The sequence below is a fragment of the Passer montanus genome, unplaced genomic scaffold (assembly GCF_014805655.1).
Source record: "Passer montanus isolate IOZ18808 unplaced genomic scaffold, ASM1480565v1 scaffold17, whole genome shotgun sequence".
NCBI lineage: Eukaryota > Metazoa > Chordata > Aves > Passeriformes > Passeridae > Passer > Passer montanus.
The window spans coordinates 13,873,109-13,889,567 of NW_024364270.1; the positions used below are offsets into that span (position 1 = coordinate 13,873,109).

At 37.3% G+C, this 16,459-nt stretch overlaps 1 protein-coding gene across 6 annotated transcripts in view; it reads left to right on the forward strand.

The window, feature by feature from the left end:
- Positions 1 to 16,459, forward strand: part of ANO4 (anoctamin 4) — a 173,360-nt gene that overhangs the window by 42,881 nt on the left and 114,020 nt on the right. For all 6 annotated transcript variants that reach the window (XM_039704082.1, XM_039704085.1, XM_039704083.1 and 3 more), the window contains exon 2: positions 11,264 to 11,470. In XM_039704082.1, coding sequence (XP_039560016.1) covers positions 11,401 to 11,470 — 70 coding nt within the window. In that variant the 5' untranslated portion in view covers positions 11,264 to 11,400. The remainder of the gene's footprint in view (positions 1 to 11,263; positions 11,471 to 16,459) is intronic.

Genomic DNA, 16,459 nt, shown 5'->3' on the forward strand with positions numbered 1-16,459 from the left:
TTTGTTTCTCAATAGACTGCTGCCCATGTATTTGAGTTTTCTTTTTGTAGATGTTGTATCATCATAGGAGCAGAGTGCACAACCACTTTTAATTGTTCAGATACTCTGTATTGCTCAAAGACTGACTCAGTTACGACATGTTAAGATCTTCTCAGAATTGCTTCAGGATTTTATGGGCAATTTTGGTGATGAAATTTCAGTTTAGGATTTGTTCAAAAAGACTGTGTTCTATACATCTTTTGGTGAAGCTACTCAACTATGGACAAAATGGTACTTGTGAAGAGAAACTGACTCCCTGCCTGAACTGGCTGTTGGTTTGAACCCTCAAAACCACTGTGACATTCCAAACAAATTCAGCATCCTTGTCAGACTGAAATGTTCTTAAAATATAATTTTCAGTATACTTACAATACTTGTAAGTGCAATTTAGAGGTATTTGTAATATTTTTACATATACAGTGAGATTTTTTAAAATATTGTTTTTTGCTTTCACATGGTGGTTTTTAAAATGAATGACATTGAGTGTCAGGGTTAAGAGTGAAGAAAGGAAAAGTTTTATGAAAGAATATTCATGAATGCCCTTTCACTGAGAAAGTATCAATCACAGGAGCTAAATTTAAGTGCTGGTTTCTTTTGTCATAGGTTCATTCTATAATAAAGCTGGTTTAGGTGGATTCAGAAAATTTATGTCTCTTCTGCGCTTCCTCTTAAAAAGTAGTAACATCAAATTAATATACAGTGTTTTACGTAGTGCATAAAACATACTTGAAAGTCTATCTTGCATGCTTTGCATGTTTTTCTGAATTACTAACATATTATTTCATAATCATTTATGAATAAACAGTAGGCCTTGCCCTTGCACAAGGCTGTTATTTAGTAAAGAGTTAGAACATGGACTCTTGAAAAACCAAATCTGTTAGATACCTTACATCCTACAATGCAGCTATTGCGTTTTTGTAGTGTTCTACCATTTCTTCTCTTTCTGCTATAAAGAGCTCAAGGAATTCAAACTATCTATTTATGAATAGAGAGCTTTTTTCCATGTCTGTGGAATCTGCCAAATTCAGACGATCATTATGTAGCTGCTGTTGTCTCTCAGGGTTTATTAGTCTTCCATGAGAAATACCGTCTAGCTCAGAAGAATAAGCAAGACCAGTGCTTTGTTCTATCCAGATGAGCATAAGCTGAGAACAATCAACTGGATGCCTGTGAGGAACAAATGTGTAAACATTGCAGGTTTACTTATTCTTTTCAATGGTATTTTGTTACTGTTAATGGTCTGAAGCGTTGCCAGAAAGATGAGGTGGCAGATGAGCACAGACGTTCATTGGCATCTGCTGCACACTACATCTGCCACCTCTTCTGGGGATCATCTTCACTTTACGGCCATTTAGAAAGCTTGGCACCATAGGCTTTATTGCAACCAAAATCATTACTTGCCAAGAGGGAGTGTGCTGAAAACTATTGATGCACAAAAGAACGACAAGTAGTACACATGCCTCAACATTTCTGGTAAAACTGGCCCTTGTTGATATGTGTGCCATGGAAGAGCCCAGTCCAGACACAGGTGCTGCAGGAAGCAGGGCTGTGGAGGCTGGTGCTTCTTCCTTGCAGAGCAATGCCCATCCAGGTTCTGATGGAACCTGCCACAGCACATCCTTCCAGCCCATAGGAGAGCCTTCCCCAGGAGCGGTGGGAGCCTCCTCCCAGTGGGGATCCAGCATCAAATCCTGAACACGTGAGATGCTAGAGCCTGGGACATGCCCACAATGGACAGTAGCTTCAGAGGCCAAAAACCCTCTCAGGCATTGGACTTGACCCAACACAGGATCAGTTGACCGGTTTGACACGGTCATGTTTGACTCAAATGCTTGACCAATTTACTCAGATACATATGTGTCCAGAGGCTTGTTTGCTTTAAAAACATTTTAGCAAAGTTTATACTTTGCTGCAACATTATCGGTAAGGTCATTTTTTTTATTTGGCTGAGGGAGAAAGTAAATTTTGTTGTCTTAAGGCCTGCTCCTGAAGACATTGGCTGTGTAATTTTGATGATAATATACCATTAAAGTAAAAGTCAATTGATAGTTGAAAAAGCTAACTGTGAGCGTGGAGGATTTAGACACCAAGCCTGTAAAAGGCCCCATATCCAGGGCCATAGCACAGGCTGGGTGAAGGCAGGGAAGTGCACTGCATCTGCTGCTTGAGGGCCTGACGCTGGAACAGCAAGTGGGCACTGATGGCAGACCAGTCCCCTGGCATGAGATGCAAAAAGAGAAAATTAAATTAAGCCTAGTTGCTGTGCTGAAAACCATTACTATCTGTGCCTTGGAGCACACACATTCAGACGTATCCTCAGATACCTTCTTTTCCCATCTGTGAAGTCTCCTGAGGTGTTTATCCTGTTTCACAGATGATGTCTCAGATTGATTGCCCTGTTCTGCATTATGGAGAATATCCGATTAAATCAGATAAAATGAGACTTGTGGTATTTGCTGTGTAGCAGTTGACATTCAGGCAGCAAATTAAAATGGAGGGAAAAAAGAGAATTCTCTGCTTTTAAATCTACCTACACTTAGAGTACATCTGCACAGTTAGTGCTGCTTGTCATTCCTCAGCCAGTAAAAAGCATCTGGGACCTGACTTGGTGTTTCACAGAGCACTGTGGTTTGTCCCTCTGTCTGTACCACATATTACTGCTGTGTGTGCATTTACCTTTTATTCTATGGGTAAAAAGCTCAAAATCAGCACAAACAGATTTAATGAGAATGCTCTTGATTTTCAAGATCAGAATAATAGCTATTTGCTAAGAAAGAAAATTATCTTAAATGCAGTGCTTACCACAGGTGAAAATAAGTTTTAAATCATCCAATGTTGAGTCTATTTTCAACTAGTAAATGCTGTGCATGTATAATAAAATTAATAAGACAAGATTAACTGCCTCTTATAGTTTCCAAATCAATAAGAGGTACTTTAGGAGACAGATTCAATCTTCAATTTTTTATTTTTTTTAGGAAAAACTGCCTCAAAGAAAGAAATGTTGACATGATATTATTTGTTGTGACAAAAACTGAAATATGAATCTATTGGTTTTTGTATGGTCCTACATTTAGTGCAAGTCTATTTCCCTTGATTATAGAAACAGTGAATCAAAACCTGGAATATCCAATCCACAGAAATTCTAATATTCTTGCTTACTGTCCCCCACTTTGAATTTATTTGAGCATTATTTTTACATAATGCTTAAAATATTTCTATTAGAATTTGCTTCTGGACAGTGATTCTTGTATTTGTTGTATTTTGTTATATCATTTTGATTTGTTTTACTCGATTTGCTTCTGGACAGTGAAATATTTTATCTTGGTTGGACTTGTATTTGTTGTATTTTGTTATATCATTTTGATTTGTTTTACTCTCTGGTTTGGATGTTTATGGTTTTAATTATTTCTTACTATTTGTATATTAAAGTAAAATTAATTGATGATTGGCAATACAGGCAGTGCTTCAGTAATTGAAATGACAACTGTTTTTCTGGATTGCTCAATAACTGATATTCTACATTGTCATTTGTATTCTACTCAATTTGTTAGATTACATTTTACAAAGCATCAAGTAGATTCAAAAAAAAAAAAAAAAAGGCAATATATTCCAGTCCATATAAGTTCAGAATAATTTTCTAAGCAAAACTTTTGACAGCAATTCTTGACTTTGGGGTTTTCTTTTCCTGAAAAAAAAAGTCAATTTTTTGATAGAAAAGTACTTTACTCAAAATGTTTTCTCAGCCTCAGTTTTTGATTTCTATTGTGTTTATCAGATTTCAAGACACAGTGTTTTTCCTCACTGTAATTTTCATACTGGGCCAAGCAAAGGAACTTATTTAATTCCTTTTTGTGTTTTTTTTTTTTTTTTAATTACTCTTCAGCATGCATGTGGTTCTAACACTACTGGAAGTCCAATAGGAACAACAAAGTAAATCAAAATAAATACTAAACAAACAGAAAGAGAACAGTAAAAACTATAACAATAAAAATGCAGGCAATCTCCAGAAGAGTTCAGGCAGCTGGGATGGTGACAAATGACACTGGTTTCAGGTTGCTGTGTGAACTTAAGTGAGGCACACTTTGCACACAATTGTTAGACATTTATTCTAGCAGCCTTGCAAATATAACATATATGCACTCTACAGTGTGTTTGTTTTTTATACAGAGGAACTAAAGAATGTCAGAATTGTCAGACAGAAATAAAAGTACAAGACTTAAAAATTAATCAAATTAAGCACCTTGGGGATGGAAAAAAGTTTCATTTATTCACTTGGGATCATACAACTTGCATAGGCACCACCTTGTGTTCAGTACCATGGCCCCATGCTTGCAACAATCACCATTAATTCAACAGCAGCTCTAAAGAGCTTTATATTCACTTAGCTAAACTTTTCACACCAAAGGAAGACAAATGGTTTTCCAGTGTCATGTAGACCATTAAAGTAGGACTATTATGATTCTCTCCAAGACATTTTCATGATTTCAGGTTGTAATCTTGCCTCTCCTTGAGCACATTGGGAGTTTTTCCATTATGCTAAATAATTACTGTTGAATGTTAGCTTGTTGTAATTCAATAAATCATGTTCAGGGCTATGAAAACAACCCTTTGATGGCAGGCTTAAGGTGAGCATGACTTTTTTATTCAAACACTGGCTTTGGATGCAGTTTTACCACAGGTAATGTAGCCACTTTTGTAAGGAACAATAACATAGGAACCTCAAGCAAATGGTTAGAAGACAGAGTCCTGAGTCACTGAAAAATTGCCCAAAAAGCTGGCAAATATGACAGGGAAGCAGAATCTACCTACAAATCTTGGGGCAATTGAAATTACAAGAGAAAGAATACAACAAGAATCTTCATTGTGTCACTGTGTAAATCCTCAGTGGAATCACAGCCTGAACATCATGGTATTTCTGATGTTGCTTCTTGAACCTTTCTTAGTGTGCATTTCAGGTCTTCATCCTTTGAAAAGGCAAGGAACAGAAGAGTGACCAAGGATGATTGGAGATATACAACAGTTTATTAGTAAGGAGCAACAGTTTCAACTAGGTCTCCTAAGCTCAGGAAGAGAGACAATAGAGCAGGGGGCATGATAGAGCTCTTTCAATACAATACTTCCTTGGATAACATGTTTCAAAGAAACCAAAAAAAGAGTTATTCATCCACCAACTGTTTCTCTAAGCGCTGTGGTTTCTTTCCATGGAAAATTATATATGCTAAAAATGGATGTAAATTCAGATGCCAACTGGAAAAAAAATGATAAAAAGTAAAAAATGTAACATTTAGGGAACATCACCTGAAACTACTGCTACAGATTTTGGAAATCCTGTAATATCTCTAATACCTGGGAGGAAGAAGGCTGGGAGGAGCAATCATGCAAAATCTCAGAAAACTGAACACATAACTTGTCAAGATGTAAAGTATTAGTCCTTCTCTCCAGCCAGTGCAGTTCCTGGGAAATTCTGTAAGTAGTAGCCTTTCTGTTTGCTTACCTGAAGGCTTGCAGTTGTGAGGTGTTTTTTACATCTGATGTAGTCACAAGTATTTCAACATTTCCAAAGCTATACTTGAAGCATAACCTGATCTTAGATATGATTTCATAATTACATGTTAACAGTGGCAAGGGACTTGATGCTATGTTAAAGAGACGATATTTAAACTTTTAAGAACTGATTTAATCTCATATGGGGATCCTAGTGATGTTGTAACATTTTTCACCAAGTTAAGGATGCTTTTTGGATGTATTTGTTACCTAAGGGTGAGAAAAAAAAAAGGGAACTGCCTTCAGACTGTGCTTTCAAGCATGTATACAGAGGACAGCAGGAGAATTTTTCTCTCATGTTTGTTCATTTCCACCTAGAATTCAGAGCAAGCAGAAGAGTCCATAATGGCATCAAGTACAGCTGTTTCTCTGCTGAATCTCAAATTAAACTGGGTTTGCATAAGAAACCTTTTACATCGCTTTCCTTTCTGAGATCCCCTTTATCAAAGCTATCTTTAAAATGTGAAAAAGCTGAAGCTGTCTGCAGAGCATCATTGGCTTTAATGGGAAATGTGGCAATTTGCACAAGGAAAGGAAAGAGTACTTAGCTTATTAAGGTGGACAAATTAGCTCACTTTCTCCTTCCCTGTGTGTAAAAGTTGAAAGGAACTAAATATCTAATTTTCCCATTTATATACTTCTCCTTAAAGCCTCATTTTCTGCTCTCTGGTCATGCTTACAAAGCGTTTCCTTATGGTCTTGCTTATCTCTGCCTTGATGACTGCAGACTTTTCAGAGCTGCTTTACTTTTTGTAGCCATGTGTGATAGAGTAGCTGAGATTTTCTTCCTCACTTCTTTGTGCTCCCCTGTACTTGGTCTGCTGTGAAAAGTGCCTTGAAAAAAGGGCCTACTTCAATCTGCTCCTAAGGCCCTCTGCACAGGGCTGAAACAAAATAAAAGACACACAAAGAAAAGAGAAATAAATGGAGTAATTGGTCTTCAACAGGAGCACTGACACTAATGATACAAAACTGAAAGGACTTCCTGCACCTGCCAGAACTACTGTTATCCCAGGAAAAATTTACAAAGCAGGTCAGGACACTTGAGGCTAATCAAACACTGTTAGCTAATGGATTGTTTGTACAACTTTGTAACTCTGCACTGTCTTATTGCCTATTCATGTTCATATAATCTTTGTCTAGAGACCAACACTTCAGAAAGGAACTTATACATAAATGCCTGTGACCCAAAGTGGTACAAGATGGAAGAAAACTGGGGCTGACACAAGCCTGACAGTCACTGTGAGGATGCCTTCCCAGGTGGAGAGGTGTCTCAGTCCCTGCACAGTGTAATTTGGACACATGCCTTTCTGACCCAAATTCAAGTGCAAGAGTCTTCTCCATTGGCACCAGAGCCATGTCACTGTGCTCAGTCACACAGCAGAGGTACATGGTGCACAGCCTAGCAGAGGTGCATGGTGCACAGCCCAGCAGAGGTGCATAGTGTACAGCCCAGCAGAGGTGCATGGTGCACAGCCAAAGCAGATGTCCATCAGATGCATGGGCAGAGTGATTTCCGAGTAGTGCAGGATGTTGTTGTTCATCTTTGTAGCATCAGATGAGCCAACAAAACAAATAGTCACAAAAAACTTTGCATGCAGGCACACAGTAGTGTTTCAAATGTTAATAATTTCTCCCTCCTTTTTCTTTTTTATGCTTGATTTTATTGCTTCACGACTTGGAAGTACTTCATTACTCCTTTTTAATGTTCTCATATGCAGGTTTTATCTGGAGCATTATAAATCCCTAAGCGTCATAAGCATATTACCACTTTATAAGAGACAAAATATGCTCAATGTGGAAGAATTGATGGTTTGAAAAATTCTATAATAAAAAGACTTATCGTGGAGCAATAAAATTTATCCAGAAGCAGGATAGAAGCTGCTCTTCTCTGCTGGCAAACTGCACAGCTGAGACGTATTGGCAGGAAGGTAGTGAAGGTGTTTGTCTTATATGAACCTGCAAGCTCAGAGCCAAGGGAGAACAAAAGGTCAGTAAGAAGAGTGGCTCCTCAAGGAGACAAAAAGCTTGTATGAGAAAAAAAAAAAGAGATAGAAATACAGATAAGGAAGAGAAAGGCACATGGAGATTTGAAAATACAGAGAAGGATTTTTGATGCACGTAGGAAAGGAAAAGAGCTGAGTGCTATGTATCATACTTAGAGGCTCAAATCTCATCCAGCTTCAAAACACTAAACTACTTCCCAATGTTACTGCAGCCAAGTGCAGGTGGCTGAGCCCTGTCCAGGAGCCAGTCCTCCAAACTGAAAAGTCAGCTGTGTCAGTAATTATGTCTTTCACTTGCATTTGCACTGAAGCCCTGGCTCAAAGTGGTGTTTATGAGCATTACGTTAAGCCAGAGGATAAGGCAGGAGAAACCCCTGATCTTTTGAACATCTGTACTACTTGTCAGAGCATACCAGTGTGATTGCACCCTGCTACTGAGCATAAATGCCAAGCTCACTTAAAAATCACCTTGCTGCAGGGACAGGTACAACCAAATGCCATACAGCCAGGCATGCAATAGTAAAGGGATTTTGGTGTCAGCAGCTATATGGCCAAGCCTAAAGACAGGAGAAAAACTCCACCAGATACAGTTAGTTGAAGACCCAGACTGCAGTGTGCTGCTGGAGAACTTCTTTCTTTCTGAATGTCTTGTGTGGGTATTGTCATGCTGCAACAAAGTAATTGATGTCAAGTTTAACATCCACTTTTCAGAGACTTATCTGCTGTTTTCTCACATCTCTGATCCACAAACCCTGGGATTCATCAGCAGCATGGGTTATTTGCAGGAAAAATAGGGAGAGTTTTCTTTAGAGTCTGCTTAGTGTCAATAATTCACCAGGTTCTCATGTGCCTTTAGCTACATGCATTGTTCCCAATCTCTTTTCTACTTCTGATTCCCCCTCCCTGTCTGTGCTTTTCTGCCTGTTATCTGGGGATGTATTTTTGACTGCCAATATCTCTTAAAAGAACCTTTGCTCACATGAAAACAAGGTAATGCTGCAGCTTGCGGCAGTGTTACTGTCTTACATTTTTTTAGACTTGTAGTTTAACAAAAGAAATGAACATAGTAAAGAAAGACCTGGTCTTTATCTGGAAAAAATCTGAAGTTATTAAATTATTATATTTTATAAATTATTAAATTATTAAATAAGGACACTTGCATCTTTGTCCTGTACCTCATTCTCAGGAAAATTATGCAAATTAATTATCCTATTAAGGAGATAATAAAGTATATATTCCATGAAAAAATAACTACAATATCAATGAGATTGGAGTGAAAAACTTCCAAATATACTTTTTACATTTGTGATACTCTTTGTATCTTTGTGTGGTTGGTTTTGGGCACTTTTAAATATGTCTAAAGAAAGTTGTAAATGTAAAGTTTTCAGTGATGCTGGAACATCCTTCCTCATGTAGTTTGGAGGTAGGATTTATCATCTTTCTTTAGTGGAAAATGCAAAAGGTTGCATATAACCAGCATCAAGTTGTTGATGGAACCTAATTTTGGATGTGATCAATCTGCAAATTTGCAGTTCTTAGGAACAGCAATCTGGCAGCAGTATCCTTTATTTTGATGTCTGAAAAAAACCCACGTGCTGCAGAAATAGTTTAGGAACCTCAGTCACAGCTGCACAAGAGTTTATAGACCATTTTCAGAATGTGAAGAAGCAACTTAACTTGAACCTCCGAGTAATGTAGCAGTCAGTTTATGTTTGGAACCAGTTCCTAAAATAGATCTCTATTTTCATGACCAAATGAAAGCACAGCCTTACTGAGATCCAGCTAGAAAGCTCAAGGCTCAAGTTTAGTGCTGAACATTGACTGACTCCACCATAAGCTTCAGAGGGATGATGGTTTTAAATGATGCAGCAACCTGTGGTGATGTTTAAAGAAAATGGTTGTAGTTGATTTGGTAATACCTTAGGGGTAACTGCTCAATATTTTGAACATCACAATGTTCTAGTGACTGCAAAACAAGTAAAGAGCTCATTTTACAGCTGGAGCTTAGCTTCTCATCCTTTGAAGCCCATTACAGCTGGCATGGTCAAAGAAACATGTTGTCCAGGCAAGCTCATTGTCATTCTGTTCACATGGATTTATATGGTTCCTTTCACAAGAATAAGGTGTCTGGGATTTGCTCTGTATCCTGAGGATGTGATTTCAAGTCTTTAGAAGCTGGCAGTTACATTAGCCCTAAAATCAGGAAGTAGGTGAGCAGTTGCTGCAGGAAACTCCTCATGCCTTCACATTTCCTGCAGGAGATCAGCTCTGGAGTCAAGAAGCAAAGACAAGTATTGAGTGCACAGCTTTGATTCTGCATGCACAAAGCCTTCATAAAAGAAAGCAGTTTGCACAGCCTTTGCTCCTCTGTGCAACCCCACTGTTTTCACCAATTGCCTACGGAAGTGGTAGCTCTCTTCCACTTGGTAGTATATTATGGATCAAAGTGTATTAATATTTCAGAGATTCTAAACCTCTTCCATGACCCGGAGATTCACATACATTGACTTCCAGGGGAGATAGAAGAGTAGAGTCATTAACGCATTCTTGGACAATTCAGTTCACAAAACTGAGCAATCAAATCAATGATATCTAATCAATTTTGAGTGACTGCACTTTACAATGTGCTTACAATGTCCACGATTTCAGTTTTTAGAGTCTGCTTTTCCATCTGCTTTTTAGTTTGCTTATTTATGTCTTGTTAGTGTGTTTCATTTGGTTTTTTTAAAACCAAAGATAGTTTGCTGACAGAAGCAATAAGAGTCACAAGTAAATTAAGCATAAAACAATAATGTAGAACTATAATTCAGCCTTCTTGCCCAAAAGAGATTGGAGGTTTTCAACCAGAGTATACTGAAAAAAATTCAAGTGGGTTTGGAGCAATTGCATCAATGTGAACAGGAGGAAGTCAGAATCAGCAATTTACTGTAAGATCACACTTCTTTCTAAGACATTAGCCACATAGGAAATTTCAGATTTGCTTTTCTCTTTGGAAAATTAAAGCCTGGTTTTTAATCACAACTTCAGTGTAAAAAAATTATTATGTGATAAATTTGAGAATTTTGGTGTGAAAGACAATTTCCAGAACTGATGATAAGGTTTCACAAGACAGGAAACAGTGGAATTTTTTCCAAGCTTAAAGTCTTACTATTGTCATATGTAGCTTTACTGCTTTCCTCAAAACAGACCTTTATTTTTTCCTTAAAAGCTAGCTAATACCTCACTTGTAACATCTTTTCCATGTGATGAGACTTCCTAGTATTGGTAAGGCTCAGAAGAAAAGAAATAATTTCCGACAAATTCTAATCCATCAATCAGAAAACTGTCATTTAATAAACTCTGCGGTAGCTACCTCATTAATACTGTCCTTTGAGAGCTGTGTGGATATTTTGAAGGAATGGAAGATATTTCTTCCTGCAGACCAGTAAATTGATAAACCATGACTGTATATTAATTTAAATATCTATTACTGTAGCTGAATCTGATGCCTACAATGCAGAAGAAAATGTGTTCAAATTTTTAATTTTCCAAGAAAGTTAATCTTTTAGAGTTCTCTTTTTGCTTTGCTTTTTTTGTTTTTTCTTTAAGAAGGTTCTTGCAGCTCCATTTTGAACCCTGACAATTTATATTTTAGTTATTCCATATTGATCTCTTGTAATTCTTATTCCTGTCAGGTATAAATTTATCTATTCATGGGGCTGAAAAGTGTGTGCAAGTCTGTCAGAGGAGAACTGCAGCAAGCTACCCAGTGTCACAGCATCCCCCTGTGGATGGGCATCCCCGGATCCCACAAGCCAGAGGGTCAATAAAAATGGAAGCCTCATCTTCTGGATCTACGATTTCATCAGTCACTGGTGGAAAAGCAAAAACCCATCAGCCAGGTAACAGATTTGCCTTGATACCTTTTCCAGTCCCATTTCACATGTGATGTGCCATGACATGGCAAAGCTGGTGTTAATAGCACAGGTCACGTTTGTGTGGAGATTGTCAGAATTACCAACTGACATTTTGCTCACATTTGATGTTTTTGTTGATTATAGACTGTAGGGAGTAACAGCAATTGGGACAGCTGAAAGCAGGAAATAAGTTTAATCACAAAAACCCCTACGATGTGTAGTGATATCCAAAATGTTAATGCAGAGAGATTTGGGATATTGCTTTTTAAGACTGCTTACCTTATATATATTTAATTTTTATAAGCCTTGAGCTAATAGCTCTAGAGGCTACAGGCATCCCCCATGGAATTCAATAATTGACACTAAAATTGATTTTTACCAAATACACAATCCAGGGTGTAGATTAAACTCTTTCTTACTATAATACAAAAAAAACCTGTGGATCTGCACGAGGTCTTACAGCATAGATTAACTGGTTAACAAAATGAAACTTTTCAAAAGAAAGTCAAAATCTCTAGGGAACCATCAAATTCTAATTGGCATCATGAGTTCATTCCTTGTTATGATAATTGAAAGTGCTATTTTAGAAATTCCTTTTCTCATAGCAGAGAAGTACATTTGTACTGGCCATGCTCAGTCATTCTTCGCAGTGAAAATTAGACACTAAATTTCTTTCTTGATCAGAGCAAATTAAAGCTGCCCATTAAATCAGTTTTGTAGCATATTTATTAAAGGGTCTCAATAATCTTCCAGCGTTGGTGCCCAGAAAAGAGCATGATATATGGTGTATGCAGCTACTTGGGTGCTGGGATTCAGAGTCTATTTGTGTGAGACAGACAGTTCTGCCTGCAAAACCTTAACTTGCAAATCTAGTAAATGGCATCATTTTTATAGAAGTTTAAATTTTAGATTATCTATTGTAAATTGCTATACAGGTCTATTGCCATGAGTTTCATGCACTCATAGTATTCAGTCACCATAATCTTTGTCAACACAGATTAAAGAATTTACAGTGACTCATAACCATATGTTTTGTTTATTTTAGTTCTTCTGTTCACTTGTTTGTCCTGTTTTTTCAGCTTCTGTCTTCTTCGTTCAAGTAGAGAAATTGCTACTACTGAAATGTTGCTGTTGCTAAAGATGTATAGTGATGTATGCAGCATGTTAAGAGATTGACAAAAAAGTCCTGCATCACAGTTTTTAAAAAAAGTATCCTCACTGTGCACAATAACACTCATTTTGAAATGCTGCATATTCTACAGCCATCTGTTGATAAGCAGGGCCTGTGCTTTAATATTAAACAATGTTCATGCAGCATGCATGTGCACAGATCTCTGAGAAAAAGTTCCCTTTTTAGGTAGACCCCAGAGGTTTCCTAAAATGGAGCTCATTAATAACCATTTGGATAATTATTGTCTTTCAGTATATGAGATTAGTTTTGTCTGTCATATTCTCCTCTTAGGACAGCAGGAGCATCTATGACCTACTGAGAACCCTTTTTTGTATGACAGGAGTCTTCTCGTGACTGACTTACAGTCCCATCTTTTCATCTGAAATGAAGAATTATTTCTACGATTTGTGTCTGCCTTTTCAATTATATTTGAGACCACAATATTTGTGTTTCTGTCCAGGTTAAACTGCAACCATTTGAGCTGTATGCAAGCAGATATAAGAAAGATTATGGTTGGCATCAGCAGCAATAAATAGCACTCCTAAGAGGAAATTTTAATTTAAACAAAAAATCATATGTTCTTCACTCAAAGCCAGTCATAAATTAGCAGCTGTAGCTTCATAATCAGATTAAGACATCAGTTGTCCAGTGGCAGTACCTTATCTCAGATATCATAAGCAGCTTGATATTTTAGAAAGATGATGTTCTTATGCATATTAACTACTCAGCTCTCAGATCTTACAGCATTCTTTTCTAAGCTGTCATCCTGCTGCTGCATACAGTAAGTTTGTAGGGTTTTGTTCTATCTAATTTTAAATAGTTCATGTCATTTGGGTTTTTCCTTCTGTTGGACTGCTGTTATCACAATCAAGTAGCTCTCACTGCTGGAGCAGTGTATGCTGTACTCTGAAATTTTCTTTGTCCACTTAGCAAATACTCCAAACATGAAGGCAGTCTAGCATAATAGAAGATATTTCTAGGACTTAAAATGACATTTTAATTCTTATCAGTAAAAGAGACTAGGACCACGGAAAGAAAAGATCCTTGATAAAGCGCAGGTTGACAGTATTTGTCTTCTTTGATAGCATACTGCTACTGTTTTCTTCACAGCACCTTTTTTCCCTTTGCACTGTTTCTTCTTTCAAGAATGACAACTTTTATTACCTATAATGAATTCTATTTTTTTGACAGTAGCATATGCTAAGGACAAGAAACAATAGATACTGTTCATTGTTCCAGCATTCCCTTCCAGTTACTTCCCTACCAGTTTTATTTCTAACTGGTAAGGTTTCCTTTGAATGAAATTCATAGGTAGTCATATGCTAAGGAGAAGAAACAATAGATACTGTTCATTGTTCTAGCATTCCCTTCCAGTTACTTCCCTACCAGTTTTATTTCTAACTGGTAAGGAGCCTGAGGCTCATGACTTCTATTATTAATCTGGGTGTTAGAGTGGCTTGGGAGCAGTGGGTTTTCTGTATTGTACCTTATTTAAAAAGAAATAAAATTTTAAAACTCCTTTTTGTGCAAGCTTGCAAAGAGTCACTGCTCAGTCATGAGCAGAATTACAACTTGCACTCCTGGATTTTAAGCAGATATAAAAGTATCAACAAACTGAAACAAAACACAGAGGAAAATGGAGAAAAAAGGGGAAGAAAAAGGCTATTAACGAGGAAGGGAAGGCTCTTGACACCTTTGCAAGTGCACTCATCCAAGGGAACTTTCTCTTAAAAGAAGGAAAGCAAAGATGAGTATAACAATCAGATGATGAATTTAGATGTAATGGCATTAAGGCAAATATGCATTTCTTTCCAAAGTCAGGGACAGCGTGTTTTTAGTTTTGAGCAACATCTAGTTATCATCTTCCATCTAGATGGGCAGTTGTGGTATGTTGTGGCTAGTGGGGTACAAGGCTACTGAAGTTGAGAGCTCAAAGCCATTGCTGGCTGAAGTGAATTGGCACAGTGCTCCCAAAGACAGTGTAGAACAGTCGTGTCTGTGCTGCACACAAGAGGCTCATTTTGAAAGCAATGGTATCATCATTTAGGCTCTCTGTAAGAGCAACAGAATGAAGCATGAAACAAGCCTAGAGAGGGTTAAGCTGTCATGCAGTCCATTCCCTCAATGTCATGGTTAGGCAAATCTGGGGACAGAAAATGCCTTGCCTCCCTTCTGACGGCATTGTGCCTTTGCTGTGCAACAAGCAGTACTTTGGTTTCTGGGCTTCTGTCTGCTCTTTCCATTATTAATCTATTCCAAGTCAGGACAATGTTACATTGCCTTGTTCTCTTGGTGACAAATTCCTTTATTTTCAGATTCTCCAGAACTTGTCAAACCTCATATTTCTAGGAGTCCTTAAATTTGCTGTGGAAAAAATGTCTTATTTAATATGTCTAAGCAGCAGTAAAGTAAATTCTTTCATTGTGCCAAACTCTGGAATCTTCTTGGTCATTCTCTCCTTGCAACATTTCCTAACACTTGTTATCCATTTTGTAATAACAGGAATTCAGAGGTTCCTTGGCAAGATTTTCTCTCTGTCCTTCTGGTAAAACCTTAATGCATTTTGAGGTTTAGATATATTAGTGTATATACAGTAATATAGATTGTAACTTATATCACTTATACAAATTAGTACTGCAGGCAATCTACAGAAGCAGAAGGAAGGGTTGTCTTTGAAATAATTGATCTCCAACATTTAGGTAACATGGGAAGATTTTTCACTCTGGGAAACACATAAAAATATTCTAGAAAATTCTGCTTTCAAAAATTTACTGTTCAATAAGATCTCTTTTAAAGCCAAAGAACTGTACATTTTGGAAAGGACATTCCTTGCTCCCTGAAATTATAGAGGCATATCCATGATACTTGAAAGAACTTTATGTGCTGAAAGGACTGGTTCTGGCATTATGGTGAAAGTCTGCTGGGGTCATTGGAATTCATGGAGAAACTTTTCTTGTACTCTCTTGCTTTTTGTGATAATAAGTATTTGATAAATTAGAAGTTTAAAAGAAGATATGTTTGCTTTGGACAAAAAATCTTTCTAAACATTTGGGTCCTCTTCTTTTACTGCTTATCAGTCTGTAGCGTTTTTATTGATGACTGTACTTACTGAGCTTGTAAATAAGAGAGAAGAACTAGGGGGCTTGGCCAACAGAAAAACTGACTAGGGAGAGAAGTAAAAATTCATAGTTCTTGAAACTAGCAGCAAAGGACAAAAGGAAATGTGTTTAATAACCTTGGTCACAAATTAATTATCATTGAATTAGCAAAAGATGTAGGACTGAAGCCTTCAACAATGATAATTTACTGTGCAAAATATATCCCTTTCTCATCACAAAATATGTTTATGCTCATTAGCATTCACATTTGATTGTAAATGGTTTTTAGAGGATCTGTGTTAGTTAGATGTGACTTGCTGGTTAAATCACATTTTCTTTTCTTTGCTGACTGGCAGGACATGTGGCATGCATCTCTCCTAGATTAAAGGACTAAAACCCTGCATATAATTCTGCCAGGAAGCTCTGTTGTGCAAGTACTTCTTGGCAGCAAATGCATGCATGGCAGGGGATGGCTGATGTAAATTCATCTGGAAATTTGAATTCACACTGACAGTAATGCTGTTATCTTACTTGTCTAACATTATTAAGGGAACAATCCTTTTCAATATGCCTTCTGCTGGGTGTACCTGGAACTTTCTGTCATGTGGAATGAAGCATAGAAAATGCAAGCAGATTTCAAAAAAGTTTAGTATTCCCCTCATTTAGCTAATTTTCATATTAAAACCTGCACATGTTTACAAAAAT